The following is an 18,030-nucleotide window of genomic DNA, read 5'->3' as shown; positions in this document are numbered from 1 at the left end:
TCATTTGCATTAGAAATGTCAAGCGCCTGCTGAACCAATCAATCGAGCCCAGTGGAGATCTCAGCCAGAACAAACGAGTAAAGAGCGATTACACAAAAAAAACACGCACTAATCGCCCTGGAGAGAGATTTATAGGTAAAGTTGTTCTGCACTGAAAACCGCAGTTGGGCACTTTCCCCAGTTAGAGAAAACGAGAGGTAGCCAAACTTTAGCCAAAGCTACTTCCTGTGGCGGCACCTGCACGGCGGCCAGGAATAGAAATACGAATCGATCCCAGAGATCCACTTTCACCTTTTCTTCTCAATCACAGAAATCCTGCGCTCTCTAAACCGAGAGCGTCAACAGAGGAGGCAAACGCTTCTACCGGGGCGGTACCCGATAGGTTCACACAAGTGTATGCCGGGCCAGCGGTACATAGTTAATGTACTTTCCTTGATTGTAAAAGGCAGACATTAGAACCAGAACAGAACAGTTCTGGACTCGCAGGGCTCAGGGTGAGTTTATGAGGTGTGGGCTGGCCTGATCGATGGCGATGGAATGCTGCCAGTCTTCCATAACCTCCGTGGCGGGTTCGATCTTTCTGACAGATGGCGGCTGTAATTCTGCCTGTGACGGAGTCTGGCATCAGCGGCATCGGGGGGGTTCCACGGCACCACACGCTGACGAGGTTGTTAATTACGTGGGGAGGGGGGGGGGGGGGGGCAGAGGGGTCTCCGAAAACTGAGAGGCAGTGTGAGAGGAACTGGATCCATTGCCATGGAAACACAGCATATGTCAATGGTTCCCAACCCTGTTCCTGGAGATCTACCGTCCTGTAGGTTTTCACTCCAACCCTAACAAAGCACACCTCATTCACCAGCTAGAGCAGGGCTGCCCAACCCTGTTCCTGGAGATCTACCATCCTGTAGGCTTTCATTCCAACCCTAACAAAGCACACCTCATTCACCAGCTAGAGCAGGGCTGCCCAACCCTGTTCCTGGAGATCTACCATCCTGTAGGTTTTCACTCCAACCCTAACAAAGCACACCTCAGTCAAAACTAGAGATCTCATTGAAATGCTAATTAGTAGAATCAGGTGTGCCAAATTATGGTTGAAATGAAAACCTACAGGACAGTAGATCCCCAGGAACAGGGTTTGGCACCAGTCTTTCTGCCTTTAACAAATATAACAAATGTCATAATCATACTGTCAGTGCCAGTTAGAGGTCAGCTCTGTACCTGCTCTGGGTTGTATTTGGCAAGGACGCCATCTCCGTGAAATTCATCCAGGACATCTTTCAGCTTCTTTGTGGAATCTGAAAATAAGGCAGAAGAAGCGATGTTAGGAGTGCAGTTTTCCCTCGTTTAACCCTTTGAAAAGTAGTTTGATGTTGTTTTCCTCAAAATTCCAAGTCAGTGTTCTAGAACTCTGTTGCTTTCAATGACCAGTGGTGATCCGCATTAGAATGTTCATTTAAGAACATTCCAATCGGATACTGTATTTGTGACCTCACACCTTAAAGTGTTAACAGAGGTATTTCTTTAAGATATCTATGGTACCTTCTGTCCAACGTTTACTGTTTACACAGTTTCAATAAACATTCAATAAGCACCCACAAGATGGACTGCATTAATTTGCTAATGGTTGTGAACTACAGGTAGAAGTAGTCCTTAAGGCGTTCACAAACATCCTATTGTCACCCAACGCAGACTGTGGTCATTGTTCTTAGCAAAAAATATAAACGCACTCCAGTCGCCCAGAGTAAAAGCCAAATGCCACTGTGACCAACATCCACTGCGTGCTGTCAGCAGCAGCAGCACTCTGTCGTTGGACTATAAACTGGCCTTTACTCTGTGTGTACATGAGTTATGTAAAGCCTGCTCTGAAATGGAAAGCTAACACAAGCACAAGGCGTTGTGGACAAGGGGTACTGCACCAGGAATGGCCTGTTCTATCCCTGGGAGATGTTAATCCCGCCCCAGCGCTCAGACAGATGTTCTGCTTCTACAGCCGACCCTCACCTTCACCACCAGGTGCGAGACCAGCATGGTAAAAATACACACACATACACACTGTCGCACACACCCACACCCACACACACACACACACATATATACACACACACACTCACACACTTACACACACTCTCACACACACCCACACACACACACACACACACATATACACACACTGTCACACACACACCCACACATATACACTGTCACACACACCCACACACACCCACACACACACCCACACACACACACACACACACACACACACATATACACACACACTCACACACACATACACACACATATATACACACACACACTCACACACTTACACACACTCTCACACACACCCACACACACACACACACACATACACACTGTCACACACACACCCACACATATACACTGTCACACACACCCACACACACATACTCACACACACATATACACACACATACACACTGTCACACACACCTACACACACACACACATATACACACACACTCACACACACACATACACACACATATATACACACACACACTCACACACTTACACACACTCTCACACACACCCACACACACACACACACACACACATACACACTGTCACACACACACCCACACATATACACTGTCACACACACCCACACACACATACTCACACACACATATACACACACACACACACTGTCACACACACACACAGACACACACAGACACACACTGTCACACACACACATATACACTCACACATACACACTGTCACACACACACACACACACACATATACACACACATACACTGTCACACACACACTCACACACACACACACTTACACACACATACACACACTGTCACGCATATGCACACACCCACACACACACACACATACACACACACACTGTCACGCACATGCACACACATACCCACACACACACACACACCCACACATACACACATACACACACACACACTGTCAAGCACATGCACACGCACACACACTCTCACGCACATGAACACATGCACGCACCTCCATAGTGGCAGCCTCAGCAGACAGAGTTTAGCTTTATGTGTAACAGCTCATTGTAAATGTCCCGCATAAACCTACAAAGTGGGGTCATAAAACACGGACGCTTCTCTTCTGAGCTCGGCTCTGTTTGGTGTGTAGCCCCACACCTCGCTCCCACACACATGTGCATGGAGGCCTGTGGTGAAAACAGCACCAGAGATCCTCAGGTCCACTCCAGCTGCTGTGCGTCTCCAGTCCAAAGCAGGAGTTCATGCAAACAACGCCTGGAGGGCAGGTCCACGTGCTCTTTGCGAATGAATAACGCATAAGGCGACTCTGGAAGTTTTATATGCTGTAGCATGTTAAAAGTAGTTTGTGCTCATCTAGAAAGCAGAAATGATCGGTATCTGTTCAGTACTTCAAGCCCCGGGGGTGGCCACGATAAGATCTGCACGGCTGTTGGAATCTTTAGCAAGGCCCTTAGCCCTGCATTGATCCATTCTCCCCTGCATAGTCTCATCAATCTAGTCTAATCTTTTGGATAAAAGCATCAACGAAACAACAAATTATTATTATTAATGTAATGACCTGCCCGGCTATTTTCTAGTAATAAAAATAGTCAAATGAATGTGAAGAAATAATGTTCAGAAAATAATAATTGAGCAGCCAGAAAAATAACATTCCTTTTCAGAATAATAAAAAAACCTAAAACTGCTGGGGGTATTTTTAGCTCTTGCCCTTGAAAGAATTATGTTGGAAATAAAGTATGTACAAATTGTTCTTCTTAAGCGGAGAGACTAATTTCCGTGTATCACAAAGCTGTCGGAATGACCTGAACTACGGCATCATCAGAACATCATCATCACACCTTCAGTACCTCATCAGAACATCATCATCACACCTTCAGTACCTCATCAGAACATCATCATCACACCTTCAGTACCTCACCAGAACATCATCAACATCATCACACCTTCAGTACATCATCAGAACATCATCATCATCATCACACCTTCAGTACCTCATCAGAACATCACCATCACACCTTCAGTACCTCACCAGAACATCATCAACATCATCACACCTTCAGTACATCATCAGAACATCATCATCATCATCACACCTTCAGTACCTCATCAGAACATCACCATCACACCTTCAGTACCTCACCAGAACATCATCAACATCATCACACCTTCAGTACATCATCAGAACATCATCATCATCATCACACCTTCAGTACCTCATCAGAACATCACCATCACACCTTCAGTACCTCATCAGAACATCATCATCACACCTTCAGTACCTCATCAGAACATCATCATCATCATCACACCTTCAGTACCTCACCAGAACATCACCATCACACCTTCAGTACCTCACCAGAACATCATCAACATCATCACACCTTCAGTACATCATCAGAACATCATCATCATCATCACACCTTCAGTACCTCATCAGAACATCACCATCACACCTTCAGTACCTCATCAGAACATCATCATCACACCTTCAGTACCTCACCAGAACATCATCATCACACCTTCAGTACCTCATCAGAACATCATCCACATCATCACACCTTCAGTACATCATCAGAACATCATCCACATCATCACATCTTCAGTACATCATCAGTACCTCATCAGAACATCATCCACATCATCACACACTACTCAACTCAAAGGACCTCTGACAATATTGAGAGAAAATATTCAATTGAGTCATATTCTGAATCGGATGTACAGTCACATGCTTAAATGTGATCATACGGTTCATTATTACGGTAAAAATTATTCTAATCTGAATGTCACAGAACAGAAAGCAGTTGATGTGCATGTTTCAGTAATTATTGAGCATTCTGACAGCTCATGGAGCTTAAAGAAGGTCACCATCACTGTTCCCCTTTCAATTCATCTGCGCAAACCCAACGCAAAACCCATGATTCACAATTATGTAATTGCAAAAAAAAAAGATAAGACATTGTACAACATATCTCTTCACACATTTCCTTTGTATTAATATAATGAAAAAAATTTGTTTGACAGTTATTATTGAGTGCATTTTCATATGCAGTACACACACAAAGAGTACATGCATACATACATGCAAACAATAAATAGTTTTAAAAGTACAGTGACTGATTTGGCTGGCAAAGTGTAATAAATCCCATTAATTTATTCATTGTGGTATTGATATGAGATGGACAGTATAGTGCTGAAAAATAATGAATAGGCAATTGAAAAAAAAGCCTACTTCACTGAACAGCGTTATTAACACCCCGGAAACTGCCAATGAAGCAGGTTTGAATAACAACATCTTCTGGACATTATAGAACAGAAAACGAACACTGTGGTAGACAGATGAACGGGGTAGTTCTTTATCGACAGCGACGTCTCTCAAACAGAGGGTTTTACTGGGCTTTTTCAATTAGTTAAATGACAGATAAGAGATGGAACAACAGCTTGATATAATGTTGGTGTCTGAAACCAGGATATGTGGAAGACGGACTGGGCAGGGGGGAATTGCTGTTCTTTCAGGCTCACCAAAAAGCACTCTGGGTCAACCCTGCCTCTTCCATTCATTTTCCTGACACCAGAGAACGGACGTTTAATCTCAAGCTCCAATGAGATACACATATGAAATTGAAACTCTTCGAGGCCCGAGATCATTTTTTCGGAGAAAGGCCTCATGGTAGCATTTAAAAAACACTTCAGCTCCAACAGACTGTGTAAAGGCAGTGAGACAGGTCCAGTGAGGGCAATAATGATTTTAAAATCAGGCAGTAACAAAGAAACTGGCTGACAGTTCCTTACCTCTCCTGGACCAGCATCAGCAGTAAAGTATGTTACAGTAAACCTGTACACCGTTAAACTCTGGTCCACTTCCTAGGGTGGATCACACACACTACCTCACAGTGGGGGATTGTGGGTACTCTGTAGCGGGGGATTGTGGGTACTCTGCAGCGGGGGATTGTGGGTGGCATGGGAGACGTGGGTACTCTGCAGTGGGGGATTGTGGGTACTCTGCAGCGGGGGATTGTGGGTACCCAGCAGCGGGCGGGGGATTGTGGGTACTCTGCAGCGGGGGATTGTGGGTACCCAGCAGCGGGGGATTGTGGGTACCCAGCAGCGGGGGATTGTGGGTACTCACACTCGCTGTACTGCTGTAGCTGGCTGAACTCGGAGGGGCTCAGACACACCCAGCTCCCGTCCCCCATCTCGGCGGGGGGGGGGGGGGCGGCGGGCAGGGGGGGGGCTGGCGGGCGGGGGGGGGTTGGTTATCCCTGGGTGCGGTTTAAACCAGAGCTGGAGGGGGGGCTCAGCATCCTCCCAGCAACTTCCTGTCCGCAGGGCAGAGGGGATTCTGGGGGCAGGACGTGGATCCGCTGATGTCAGGGGTCAGCTTCTACAAGGCCCTTATACTGAACCCCAATCAATTCTGCAGAGAGAGAGAAAGAGAGAGAGAGGTTTGCTCTTCATTTACATCATTATTGTTGATAGTTGTTGCTACAGTCATTTTCTTTAAGCAAACAATCACTTGGGCAAAACTATGCTGATATGTGGTCATGCCAATAAAGCTAATTTTAAAATGAATTAAATACAGAAGGAGTGAGTGAGAGAGAGAGACAGAGAGAGAGAGGGAGATTTATTGTTTATTGAGATGACAATTGTTTGGTATTCATTTAGGATACTCTGCCACAGCAATGCCAGATAATGTTTCCTCTCCAACAATTTAAGCTTGTTAAAGTACAATCAAACACAAAAAAAATTACAGGCAATTACATTCTGATGGCTGTTGACAGGGACCTAATCGCTGGCGTGAGTCAGCGGAAACGAGATTTGTTCAGGTCTGTGAATGTATGAACCTCCTACCACGTCCTTCACTTTGATTCATTCTACGAGCAAGCGCATTCACTGATCATATAACAGGGTGTTTTACTGGCCAAACTAAGCTCTGCTGCCATGAATGTTAACATGTATGTACCAGTCCAACAGAAAATCAAACATCATGCGCCTCTATTTGAGAATCGATGCCTTCTTTCACTACTCCATTTCCCTGTATGTGACATTGCCGGCACACACACAAAGTATTTCTAAGATGATCTGTGATTGGAGGAATGTTAACCACGCTGCCAGGGCCTCGCTGTAGCGTCTGCGTTAACGACAGCAGCTGTGCGAGTCAGGCCCCAGAGAGAGGGAGAGCTCAGAATGAGACATCTTCCATTTTCCCCTTTATTGCTCCTCCTCGAGAAAAACCGGCTCTGTTCCAGCCGCTGTGTGAAATTTTGATTGTTTTGTTACACTTCTCAAACTCAGCTCCCGGGAAATAACCCCTCACCTGATTCCCTGAGATAACACCATAAGCTCTCACAATGTTCTCCAGTTACTCTCACTCCAGTGCTTTTCATTTGTCTGAAATTAATGAGATAACCGCAAGGCCCACGGACACACCCATGAGAATCTATATGCACAGCAAGAAGCCCACAACAACCCCTGCATTCCCTACGCTCCTCCTGAGGGCCAGAGCACTGAGTTAGCTGGATAACTGCACTGAGTAAAACCCACAAAGCAGGATTACTGAGTTAGCTGGATAACTGCACTGAGTAAAACCCACAAAGCAGGATTACTGAGTTAGCTGGATAACTGCACTGAGTAAAACCCACACAGCAGGATTACTGAGTTAGCTGGATAACTGCACTGAGTGAAACCCACAACATTACATTACATTATTGGCATTTGGCAGACGCTCTTATCCAGAGCGACGTACAACAAAGTGCATACCCATAACCAGGGATAAGTTCGCTGAAAGACCCTAGAGGTAAGTACAATTTCAACTGCTACCTGTACAACAAAGATAAGGACAAGGGCCATTTTTTTTTTTTTTTTTTTTTTTTTTGAACAAACAAACAAACAGAGCAAAAGTCACCAAAGTTAACTATCCAAACACTGCTTACCTAGCCAACTAAAATACCGATACACAAGTCACAGAGACAACAATTAAGGTTCACAGGGAGGTAGGGAGGGATGGGGAGAGGTGCTGTTTGAAGAGGTGTGTCTTCAGCTTGCGCTTGAAGGTGGGGAGAGATTCTATAGTTCTATAGTTCTATAGGATTACTGAGTTAGCTGGATAACTGCACTGAGTGAAACCCACAAAGCAGGATTACTGAGTTAGCTGGATAACTGCACTGAGTGAAACCCACAGAGCAGCATTACTGAGTTAGCTGGATAACTGCACTGAGTAAAACCCACAAAGCAGGATTACTGAGTTAGCTGGATAACTGCACTGAGTAAAACCCACACAGCAGGACGACTGAGTTAGCCGGATAACTGCACTGAGTAAAACCCACACACTGAGGCTGTTTTTAGGTCAGTCCATGTTACCGGTTTTAAAGGGTTCTGTGTTTTATTTATCCAGCTAACTCAGTAATCCTGCTTCGTGATATACCCCATCTGTTCATCTTAGTAACAGTAATCTCAAAATAAGAGTCCGATTTATTTCTCAAATACAGAAGAAGCAGCAGATTTCTCCTCTGATGTGGTTTCCAGAAAACAAAATCACATCATCAAAGGTGTACAGAATATGGTCACACTTTACAATAAGGTTCATGAATTGGCATTAACTAATGTAGTTGCTAACATTAATTGATTATGGAAAAATACATTAAGAATGAAATTAACTTTTCATAAGGTAATGCATTTGTTAACAACTAACTAACATATGTGTTACATGATATGTCTACATTACATTACATTATTGGCATTTGGCAGACGCTCTTATCCAGCAAACCATAGGATACATCAGCAAACCATAGGATGAACCATATAATTAGTTAACCATAAACAAATACATCAACTGACTTTTTCATTCCAATATGAATTGGCTATAACTCATTTTTAACACTGAAGTACAAATACACAAACCGATCTGTACAGATTAACTTCTCAGTAGTAGTTAGTTAACAACTACATTAGTTCATGTCAATTCATGGAACATTATTGTAAAGTGTTACCCAGAATATTTGTTATGTGGTCAGGTACAGACTAAGATCCAGGGTCCTGTCATTATGACTGAACGAAGTCTCTAAACCACAGGAATTAAAAGGGAGCATTGTAGCCTAGCTTCACAAAACGCGATCACAACTGATAAACTGCGAGCTCATCTCAGGAACAGACGATATCAGCAGATGGACAGGCGGTCTATTGTTTAGGCGCGGCCGTTTTAATCAGGTCCGCTCCGTCAGAAAGCACACAGCAGCCTGCGTCCTCCTCCACGTGAGTGATCGCCAGCCTTATCAGGCCGTCGCCGAGGAACCGATTCAAATCTTCAACCGCCTTCCTGTTACAGTCCGTCAGAGTCACCGCTACAAAGGTTTTCCGCTTCATAATGCACCGGCTGGTGATGTAAATTTCACAGCTAATGTCATTAGACACGTGTCAATTTCAGGGTCTTCTTGTTGAGCGTCTTTGTCTCAGATGAGAGAAAATTAGTTGAGAGGAGTTCCCAGTTTCCCAGCAAATCCCCCCCCACATTACTGCACCAGATTTCCTCTGATCGCTGTTCTTTCCGTTCATACAGCGAGATATCGGAGGTAATCTCATTAAGCTTAAGGATCAAATGAATCATGTAGCGCTACCCACCTCCTCTCTGTCCATTTAAATGCATTTAAATGTATTTAATGCATATGCTTACAGCATTTACGAACTAAATGAGATTCAATGTCATATTTTTCAGTGCAAAATTAGTTTGGGGAGTTTGTTTGTTTCCTGAACTGAAAAAAGGCCCCATAATAAGATAACAGTGAACCCGGCTACCAAGGTTAATCAGAAGTACCATTGCCTTCCATTGAGTTCCGGGAATTTTGTCTCTTAAATTTACAGATTGTATTACACACTATTTCTACAACATAAAGAAACAGCGTTCTATAAGTCTCCATACATGAGTTACATATTTAGCTGGTAAAAATAAATAATGTTAATCCAATGTACAGCACCTGTGTTTACCAATATATCTGCTTCACACATAAACAATTTAATAACGCATTTATATCCCTGAAACTAAAAATGATTATAACCCAGTGGGCAATGTCATAATTCGATCTCTCAAGCCTGCTATATGCTTTGGCCTAAGTATGAAGTGTTCATTTAACTGTAAACTGTAAACTCTGTTTCTAGGAACACTACACTAGGCCAGCTCATCTGCGGCGGGAGATGTGGTGACCGGTCCCAGCGTGGGGAAGTGTGTGAAGACAGCGCAGGCTAACGGACTGCAGTGCTATTCCGCCCAGTGAGCAGCAGCCCTAGTGCCTGGGACTGACGGCTTCCTCAGGGCTGCCAAATGCCCCACTTTTCACCTTATTCACATTATTTCTACGCGTCCGGTTTGTGATCCCGACCAGACAATGTACTGTTCTGTGTGTTTAAGTGACTGGAAAAATGACCGGCCCTCCAGGACTGGAGTTGGCCGGCCCTGCTATAATCCTGCAGACACACTGGCCCTCCACGACTGGAGTTAATCCTACAGACACTGCTGTCCTCCAGGACTGGAGTTACACCTGCAGACACACCGGCCCTCCATCCCTGATGTAGACGTTCGCAGACATGCGTGTAAATCCACCCCAGACCCCCCCCCCCCCCCCCACACGCTAATCGATGGAGTGAGCAGAAGAGTGTGGGAACTGGACACCGAGGAGACGTTAGCGCTCAACGTTTAGCGCTCAACGTTAGCGCTGTTCGGCTCCGTAGAGACTACGCAGTTATGCCACATGCCCATTTTAAACTAAGCGCTATAAATCTCTCCCTCCGGGGGGGGGGTCCATGGATCGACGCCCGTGTCACTTCTCTTGTATTGTAACAGTCCCTCCCAGCAGGACCCTGAGACAGATCGATACCCCCCCCCCCCCGGGCCGGTGGGTCCTGAGCGGGACGTTAAGTGCAGTGATAAATCTGGCTGCTTTAATTGGAACATGGACATGCTCCAGCGCACACGCTCGTGTGTAATGTGAAATCACGCCGTCACTTCGCCTCTAAAATCGATGTCCTCTCTCAAGACCCCCGTGTTCACTGCGACGCTAGAGGACGCGGAGCGTCGTGAAATGACTCGATGTCTGTCTGTTAAGTTTTGTGAAATGGCCTACGTTCGTCCGCTTCGATTCATCTACTTATTTCAGCCGCGCGCCTCCGTACTGAGGCTGTAGCTGAAGTAGTCGGGGGTCCCCGATGGAACAGCTTTTCACAAACAGCCCCAGGGTTTTGCAATCATGACACCGCGAAGAACACGCGTGTATTTTCACTGCTCTGTGAGGCACTTTGAGTCACACGCCTCGTATTATTAGAAATTAGAAAAAAAAAAAAATGTTCAAAGTATTTTGGAAAGGGGAAACACTGAAATGCTATGTAGGACCTGTAAGGCAGATTCAACAACCGTAATTTTTTTAAATGAGTTTTGAATAAGTGATCCACAATGCTATTTTATCTTGATCACAGAATCGGCTAAGCAAGGCCACAATGAATGTGTGGAATAAGCATTCAAACATACACGAGTGTGTACATGATGTTGCAAATTACATTCTTACATTGCATCGGGGAATTGTATATTTAGGCCCACAAGGCGATGCTGAGATCCTGGTTTCGCCCAAACGGGGGATGTGCACCTGTACATTTAACATTCAGCGCCCGTACTCCTCGTACGGTCATAGCAAGCAGAAAATAATCTGATACTGTCCATGGGGGTGAGTCATAGGACCCAGGAAACCCCCCACCGCACAGAGACCTGCACAAACAGACCCGTATCATACGCACCAGGGTCATACGCGCCAGGGTCATACGGACCAGGATCTGCCTGAGGAGCGACTCTTGCTCTTTTAAAATATGAAATGATGCAACAATCCAGCACACACACATGCACACACACACACACACACACACACACACACACATGCACACACACACACGCATGCATGCACATGCACACATGCATGCATGCCCGCACATGCACACACGCATGCACACACAAGCATAAATGCATGCACACTTGCACAAGTACACACATACACACATGCTTGCATGCATGCACAAACACAAATACATACACACATGCATGCACATGCATGCACACACACGCACACACAAGCATGCATGGACAAGTACACACACACAAGCATCCATGCACACACACACATCACTATGTGCATTCCAACAAACCTTCTTTTAAATTACTGTTAGTCCTAGCAAATAATGCAGTTTCCTACAATCAAAAGAAATATGGTGGATATATTTATCATATTTATTTATTATGCTCTCTGAATTACATTAAAAGGACACACAGTCAGCAAATATGCTGTCGTACAAATCAGTGCACATTAAGAGCAATGAGAAATATGTCAGAATAATCTACAATGCAACATGGCCAGTCTCATATAGTGCAAATTAGAATACAGTCCATGTTTCACAGGCATTCAATAGTGCAACATTAATCTTCCAATATTCACAGACTCTATCGTGCGGTGCCAGTTGCAGCCCGGCATTAAAAATCGGATTGTGAATCTAAGGAAGCAGTGAGGGTGTAAGCAATAATGCCCGGGATGTAAATTTGTATTGAAATACATTAGTATTTTATTTAAACTGTAAAAAGGCGACATGATAAAACAGATTTTTCAGAGCATGGTTTTTGTAGCGAGAGCGATAACCGCCAGCCCTGTGCTGGAGGCGGAGTCCCCGACCGCACGTCACAACCCCCAACCGCCAACGAAGGGGGGGGGGGGCAGTCTGTCACGACCTGAGGGGGCTGGGGGGAGGGGGGGGTGGAAGAGCCCATCTCTCTCCTGATCCAGAATCCAGGAGCGAGCTGCACCGCTAAATTCACACAACATCCAGCGCTGTCTGAAGTGTGGGGGGCTTCAACTGTGGCTCTCCGGCCCCTTAGTGTACTATGTACATTAGAATGTTACCAGTGCTGATGTCACACTCACTGCTGGTAACTAACTAACTGAAAGCGACAGGGTTCTAGAAGCTTTCCCAAAAAAGGCTTACTCTTCCACCGATTCACAAAGTGATTAGAGCGTTATCAACTAAACGTTCTAATGCTGATGTCACAATCACTGCGGGCAATCAAAAGCCATCGAGTTCTAGAACACCGACTCCAGAATTTTTTTTTATAACATTCCAGCTACTCTTAACAACGAGCCATCGTGCTCATGCAGTCTGTGAAGCGCTCTCCAGCCAGGGCACAGGGGCTGAATTAACGAACGCTCTGTGAAGGAGAAAGGGGACACAGTGTGTGTGTGTGCGGGGGGAGGGGGAAGGGGGGGGGCTGCGGATGTTCTGGGCACGTGCGGAGCAACGAGACGAGACGGGGCCTCCCTCTGAGCGGAGAGGGATTCTGTTTGCTTCAGCGGTTGCCTGGCAACCTGACGTCATACGGGCATGCTGCAAGGAGGCTGGGGGAGGGGCTGGTGGGTCAGGATGGTGCCGTGTGTGTGTGTGTGTGTGTGTGTGTGTGTGTGTGTGTGTGTGTGTGTGTGTGTGCGTGTGTGTGTGTGTGAGTGTGTGCGTGTGTGTGCGTGCGTGTGTGTGTGTATGTGTGTGTGTGTGTGTGTGTGTGTGTGTGTGTGTGTGTGTGTGTGTTTGAGTGTGTGTGTGAGTGTGTGCATGTGTGTGTGCGTGCGTGTGTGTGTGTATGTGAGTGTGCGTGTGTGTGTGAGAGAAAGAGAGAGAGAGCTAGGAAACAGAAGGGGGAGGAAACCTGCGATGACTCACCAGGACATTGACAGAGCTGTACCCCCCCACCCCCGTCTCTATCACAGTGATGTCAGCGGCACACGACAGCACCTTGTGCAGGTCCCACAGCAGTGAAGGGAGGTCTCCTGCATTTCATCCCCTATGTGCAACATACTGCATCTCACTAACCAAGCACACTACTGATGCACACTAACCATGCACACTACTGATGCACACTAACCATGCACACTAACCACACACACTACTGATGCACACGAACCATGCACACTACTGATGCACACTAACCACACACACTACTGATGCACACTAACTATGCACACTACTGATGCACACTAACCACACACACTACTGACAGTAGGTATGCGTTCCAATACTTTAAAAATGCATCCTCCTTTCCTCCACTCGACTACTTCCCCCATACTTCTACACAGGGGGAAGAGAGGAGTGGAGCAAAGGAGGAAACATTTGTACCTGTACTCTTCCAATGGCTAATTTCCATTTTTATCCCCAGTTTCGGGCTGTGCCACGTGCCTGGTGGAGACACCGGACCCCCCCGGCGCTGGGGTGGGGAGGGGAGGGGGTTCTTGGTAAACAGGATGAAGTTGTGTCCCTCGCTCTCTAATTACCACATGGGAGAGACAGGGAGTGACACTGGGGTTACAGTCGTAACGCGATAGCATGGGCGACGTGTGGGAGAGACAGGGAGTGACACTGGGGTTACAGTCGTAACGCGATAGCATGGGCGACGTGTGGGAGAGACAGGGAGTGACACTGGGGTTACAGTCGTAACGCGATAGCATGGGCGGCGTGTGGGAGAGACAGGGAGTGACACTGGGGTTACAGTCGTAACGCGATAGCATGGGCGACGTGTGGGAGAGACAGGGAGTGACACTGGGGTTACAGTCGTAACGCGATACCATGGGCGACGTGTGGGAGAGACAGGGAGTGACACTGGGGTTACAGTCGTAACGCGATAGCACCGAACCCCAGGGCTTACAGTTCTGCACTCACCGTGAGGTCAGATTGCACGACACATGGCTGTAAACTAATGGTCAAACACTGACAGCAGCAGCCATTACGGCTCAAGGCCACTTCACCTGCGGAAACGCCCGTCACCGCCATCATCACGCCTGCCTCTGAATAAATAATGGTGTTTATCCTGATGCTAATGGATGGCGCAGTGGGTAGCACTGCCGCCTCACAGCAAGGAGGTCCTGGGTTCGAATCCCGGTTGGCCGGGGCCTCTCTGTGCGGAGTTTGCATGTTCTCCCTGTGTTCGCGTGAGTTTCCTCCGGGTACTCCGGTTTCCTCTCACAGTCCAAAGACATGCATGTTAGGCTGATTGGAGAGTCTAAATTGCACACACACATGCACGCACACATGCACTTGTGGACACACAACATGACCCATTCTAAAACGTGGACTCATTTTGAGAAACACACACACACACAGCCTCCTACCTGCTGTCACCGTGGCCACACTACAAGCCCACATTCAGACTCATGTGAAACACACTTTTTCCGTTTCGCCCTCTCTATCAGAAGCCCTCTCAGGTCTGTCTCTACAGGAAACCCTCAGTCTCCTACCTGCTCCTCTGCACGCGATGCCCTGAACATCCACAGACCCTGTGAACTCCACAGACACCCTGAACCGCCACAGACACCCTGAACATCCACAGACGCTGTGAACTCCACAGACACCCTGAACCTCCACAGACACCCTGAACATCCACAGACGCTGTGAACTCCACAGACACCCTGAACCTCCACAGACACTGTAAACCTCCACAGACACCCTGAACCTCCACAGACACCCTGAACATCCACAGACCCTGTGAACTCCACAGACACCCTGAACCTCCACAGACACCCTGAACATCCACAGACCCTGTGAACTCCACAGACACCCTGAACCTCCACAGATACTGTGAACTCCACAGACACCCTGAACATCCACAGACCCTGTGAACTCCACAGACACCCTGAACCTCCACAGACACCCTGAACCTCCACAGACGCTGTGAACTGCACAGACACCCTGAACCTCCACAGACACCCTGAACCTCCACAGACACTGTGGACCTCCACGCACACTGCCTCAGGCTAGCCGTGACTCTGTGGACCTCCACGCACTCTGCCGGAGGCGAGCGCTCTGTCCTCCCTGTCACTAGGGCCAGCCCTGTCTGTATCCGTCCCTTCTGCAGTCACACCAGCGCCGTCGTTCAGCCGATAGTTTTATGTTGTTCAGAACTCAGCACTCTGTGCGGGCCAAACTGTGCATTCAATGGACACAGTTTTCAAACATCTTTAATTTCTCTGTCAGACTAAACCACCCAAAAAACAGTAGATTTTCACAGCTCAATTTGAAACCACTAGACTGTGAGCTGTGGAACAACAAACTTAAAATCCAAATCAATCGCATCCATTGAGTATATATCATTTATGCTATTTTAGGCATTCAATTCATTCAAGTGTATTTTAATGGTCAGGAAGCATAACAGTCAAAATAAACTTTCCCCATAATCTGGTTCCCCATAATCTTAACAATAAGGAACCTTTAGTTTTTTTTATCCAAGCCCCACTAAAATTAGCTTGGAGATTTTCTCGGCCTCTTGGCCCATGCCAAGCTGAATGGTGTTCTTAAGTTCTCAGATTGACACGATTAGTTTACCGCTCATGAATTATTCAGTCGGTCAGGATTTGCCTGGAGACTCAGAGCACAGTACATCCTAGTCGTGATATCCAAATATAAATATGCAAATACGAACATCTCGGCTTGAAAGCTAATTAGTAAATGATTGCCTTTAGTGCACGGGGTGTTGTATGACATCAGGATTGCTCATCCAATCACAGCACCCACGCACACACTGACACAGGCCTGTTCAGCCAATCACAGCACCCACTCACAGACCGTCACAGGCCTGTTCAGCCAATCACAGAACCCACTCACAGACCCTCACAGGCCTGTTCAGCCAATCACAGAACCCACTCACAGACCCTCACAGGCCTGTTCAGCCAATCACAGAACCCACTCACACACTATCACAGGCCTGTTCAGCCAATCACAACACAGCACCCACTCACACACCATCACAGGCCTGTTCAGCCAATCACAGAACCCACTCACACACTATCACAGGCCTGTTCAGCCAATCACAACAGAGCACCCACTCACACACAATCACGGGCCTGTGCAGCCAATCAGACACTCACTGATGCTCTGTTTAGTCATATCAAGAGCACGTCCCCCAGGGAATCCATAGCTTACATTCTAAAAGAGCTCTGTGCTTACTTTCTGGCAGTCCATTCCAGTCCACTTCAGCACACACAAAGTCCACGCAGTCTGGCTGATAGGCCAATGTGTTTGTGTGCGTGTGTGAGTGTGTGTGTGTGTGTATGTGTGTGTGCGTGTGTGAGCATATGCCTGTGCGAGTGTGCGTGTGTGTGCGTGTGTGAGTGTGTGTGCGTATGCGTGTGTGTGCGTGCGTGAGTGTGTGTGTATAGTGTGTGTGTGTGAATAGTGTGTGTGTGTGTATAGTGTGTGTGTGTGTGAGTGTGTGTATAGTGTGTGTGTGAGTGTGTGTGCGTATAGTGTGTGTGAGTGTGTGCGTCTGTGTGTGTCTGTGCAACCCAGTCCTCACACCCAGAGAAAGCAGAAACGTGAGGAACAGAGACGCAAGCTTCACACAGCGAACCGGAGGAAACGCTACGGGAACACTGACACAGACACACTTAAGGACTTATGGCAAAAAGGCTCTGCGCTGATATCAGCCCACGACGGACCGAAATGTTCTCTGGCTTCCCGGTTATCAGGGTAAAATATACTCGGTCAGAGGTTTTGTGAAATCAATATGCACAAACAGCACATTCAGTGTCTCAGAACAGCCGGCCGTGATGATGGAGCAGAGTCACCATGTTCAGGCCGGTCCCTTCAGAGCCCAGCGGGGCGCCATGGAGGAGGCCGGACACTGTGTGGGTAATAATCACACACTGACCCTCTCTGGGTAATAATCACACACAGACCCTCGCTGGGTAATAATCACACACTGATGCTCATTGGGTAATAATCACACACTGACCCTCGCTGGGTAATAATCACACACTGATGCTCATTGGGTAATAATCACACACTGACCCTCTCTGGGTAATAATCACACACTGACCCTCGCTGGGTAATAATCACACACTGACCCTCGCTGGGTAATAATCACACACTGACCCTCGTTGGGTAATAATCACACACACTGACCCTCCCTGGGTAATAATCACACACTGACCCT

The 18,030-nt window shown here is 46.8% G+C and overlaps 1 protein-coding gene across 1 annotated transcript in view; it reads right to left on the bottom strand.

Annotated features, from left to right (window-relative positions):
- LOC133125237 (diacylglycerol kinase beta) overlaps nucleotides 1-6,241 on the bottom strand; it is an 82,229-nt gene extending 75,988 nt beyond the window's left edge. Inside the window, 2 exon segments of the mRNA XM_061237002.1 lie at nucleotides 1,219-1,295; nucleotides 6,166-6,241. Coding sequence (XP_061092986.1) covers nucleotides 1,219-1,295; nucleotides 6,166-6,232 — 144 coding nt within the window. The 5' untranslated portion in view covers nucleotides 6,233-6,241.
- Between the last annotated feature and the right edge of the window lie 11,789 nt (nucleotides 6,242-18,030).

The sequence above is a fragment of the Conger conger genome, chromosome 3 (assembly GCF_963514075.1).
Source record: "Conger conger chromosome 3, fConCon1.1, whole genome shotgun sequence".
Classification (NCBI taxonomy): Eukaryota; Metazoa; Chordata; class Actinopteri; order Anguilliformes; family Congridae; genus Conger; species Conger conger.
The sequence above is the reverse complement of the archived record's forward strand: the minus strand, read 5'-3'. Positions and strand labels throughout refer to the sequence as shown.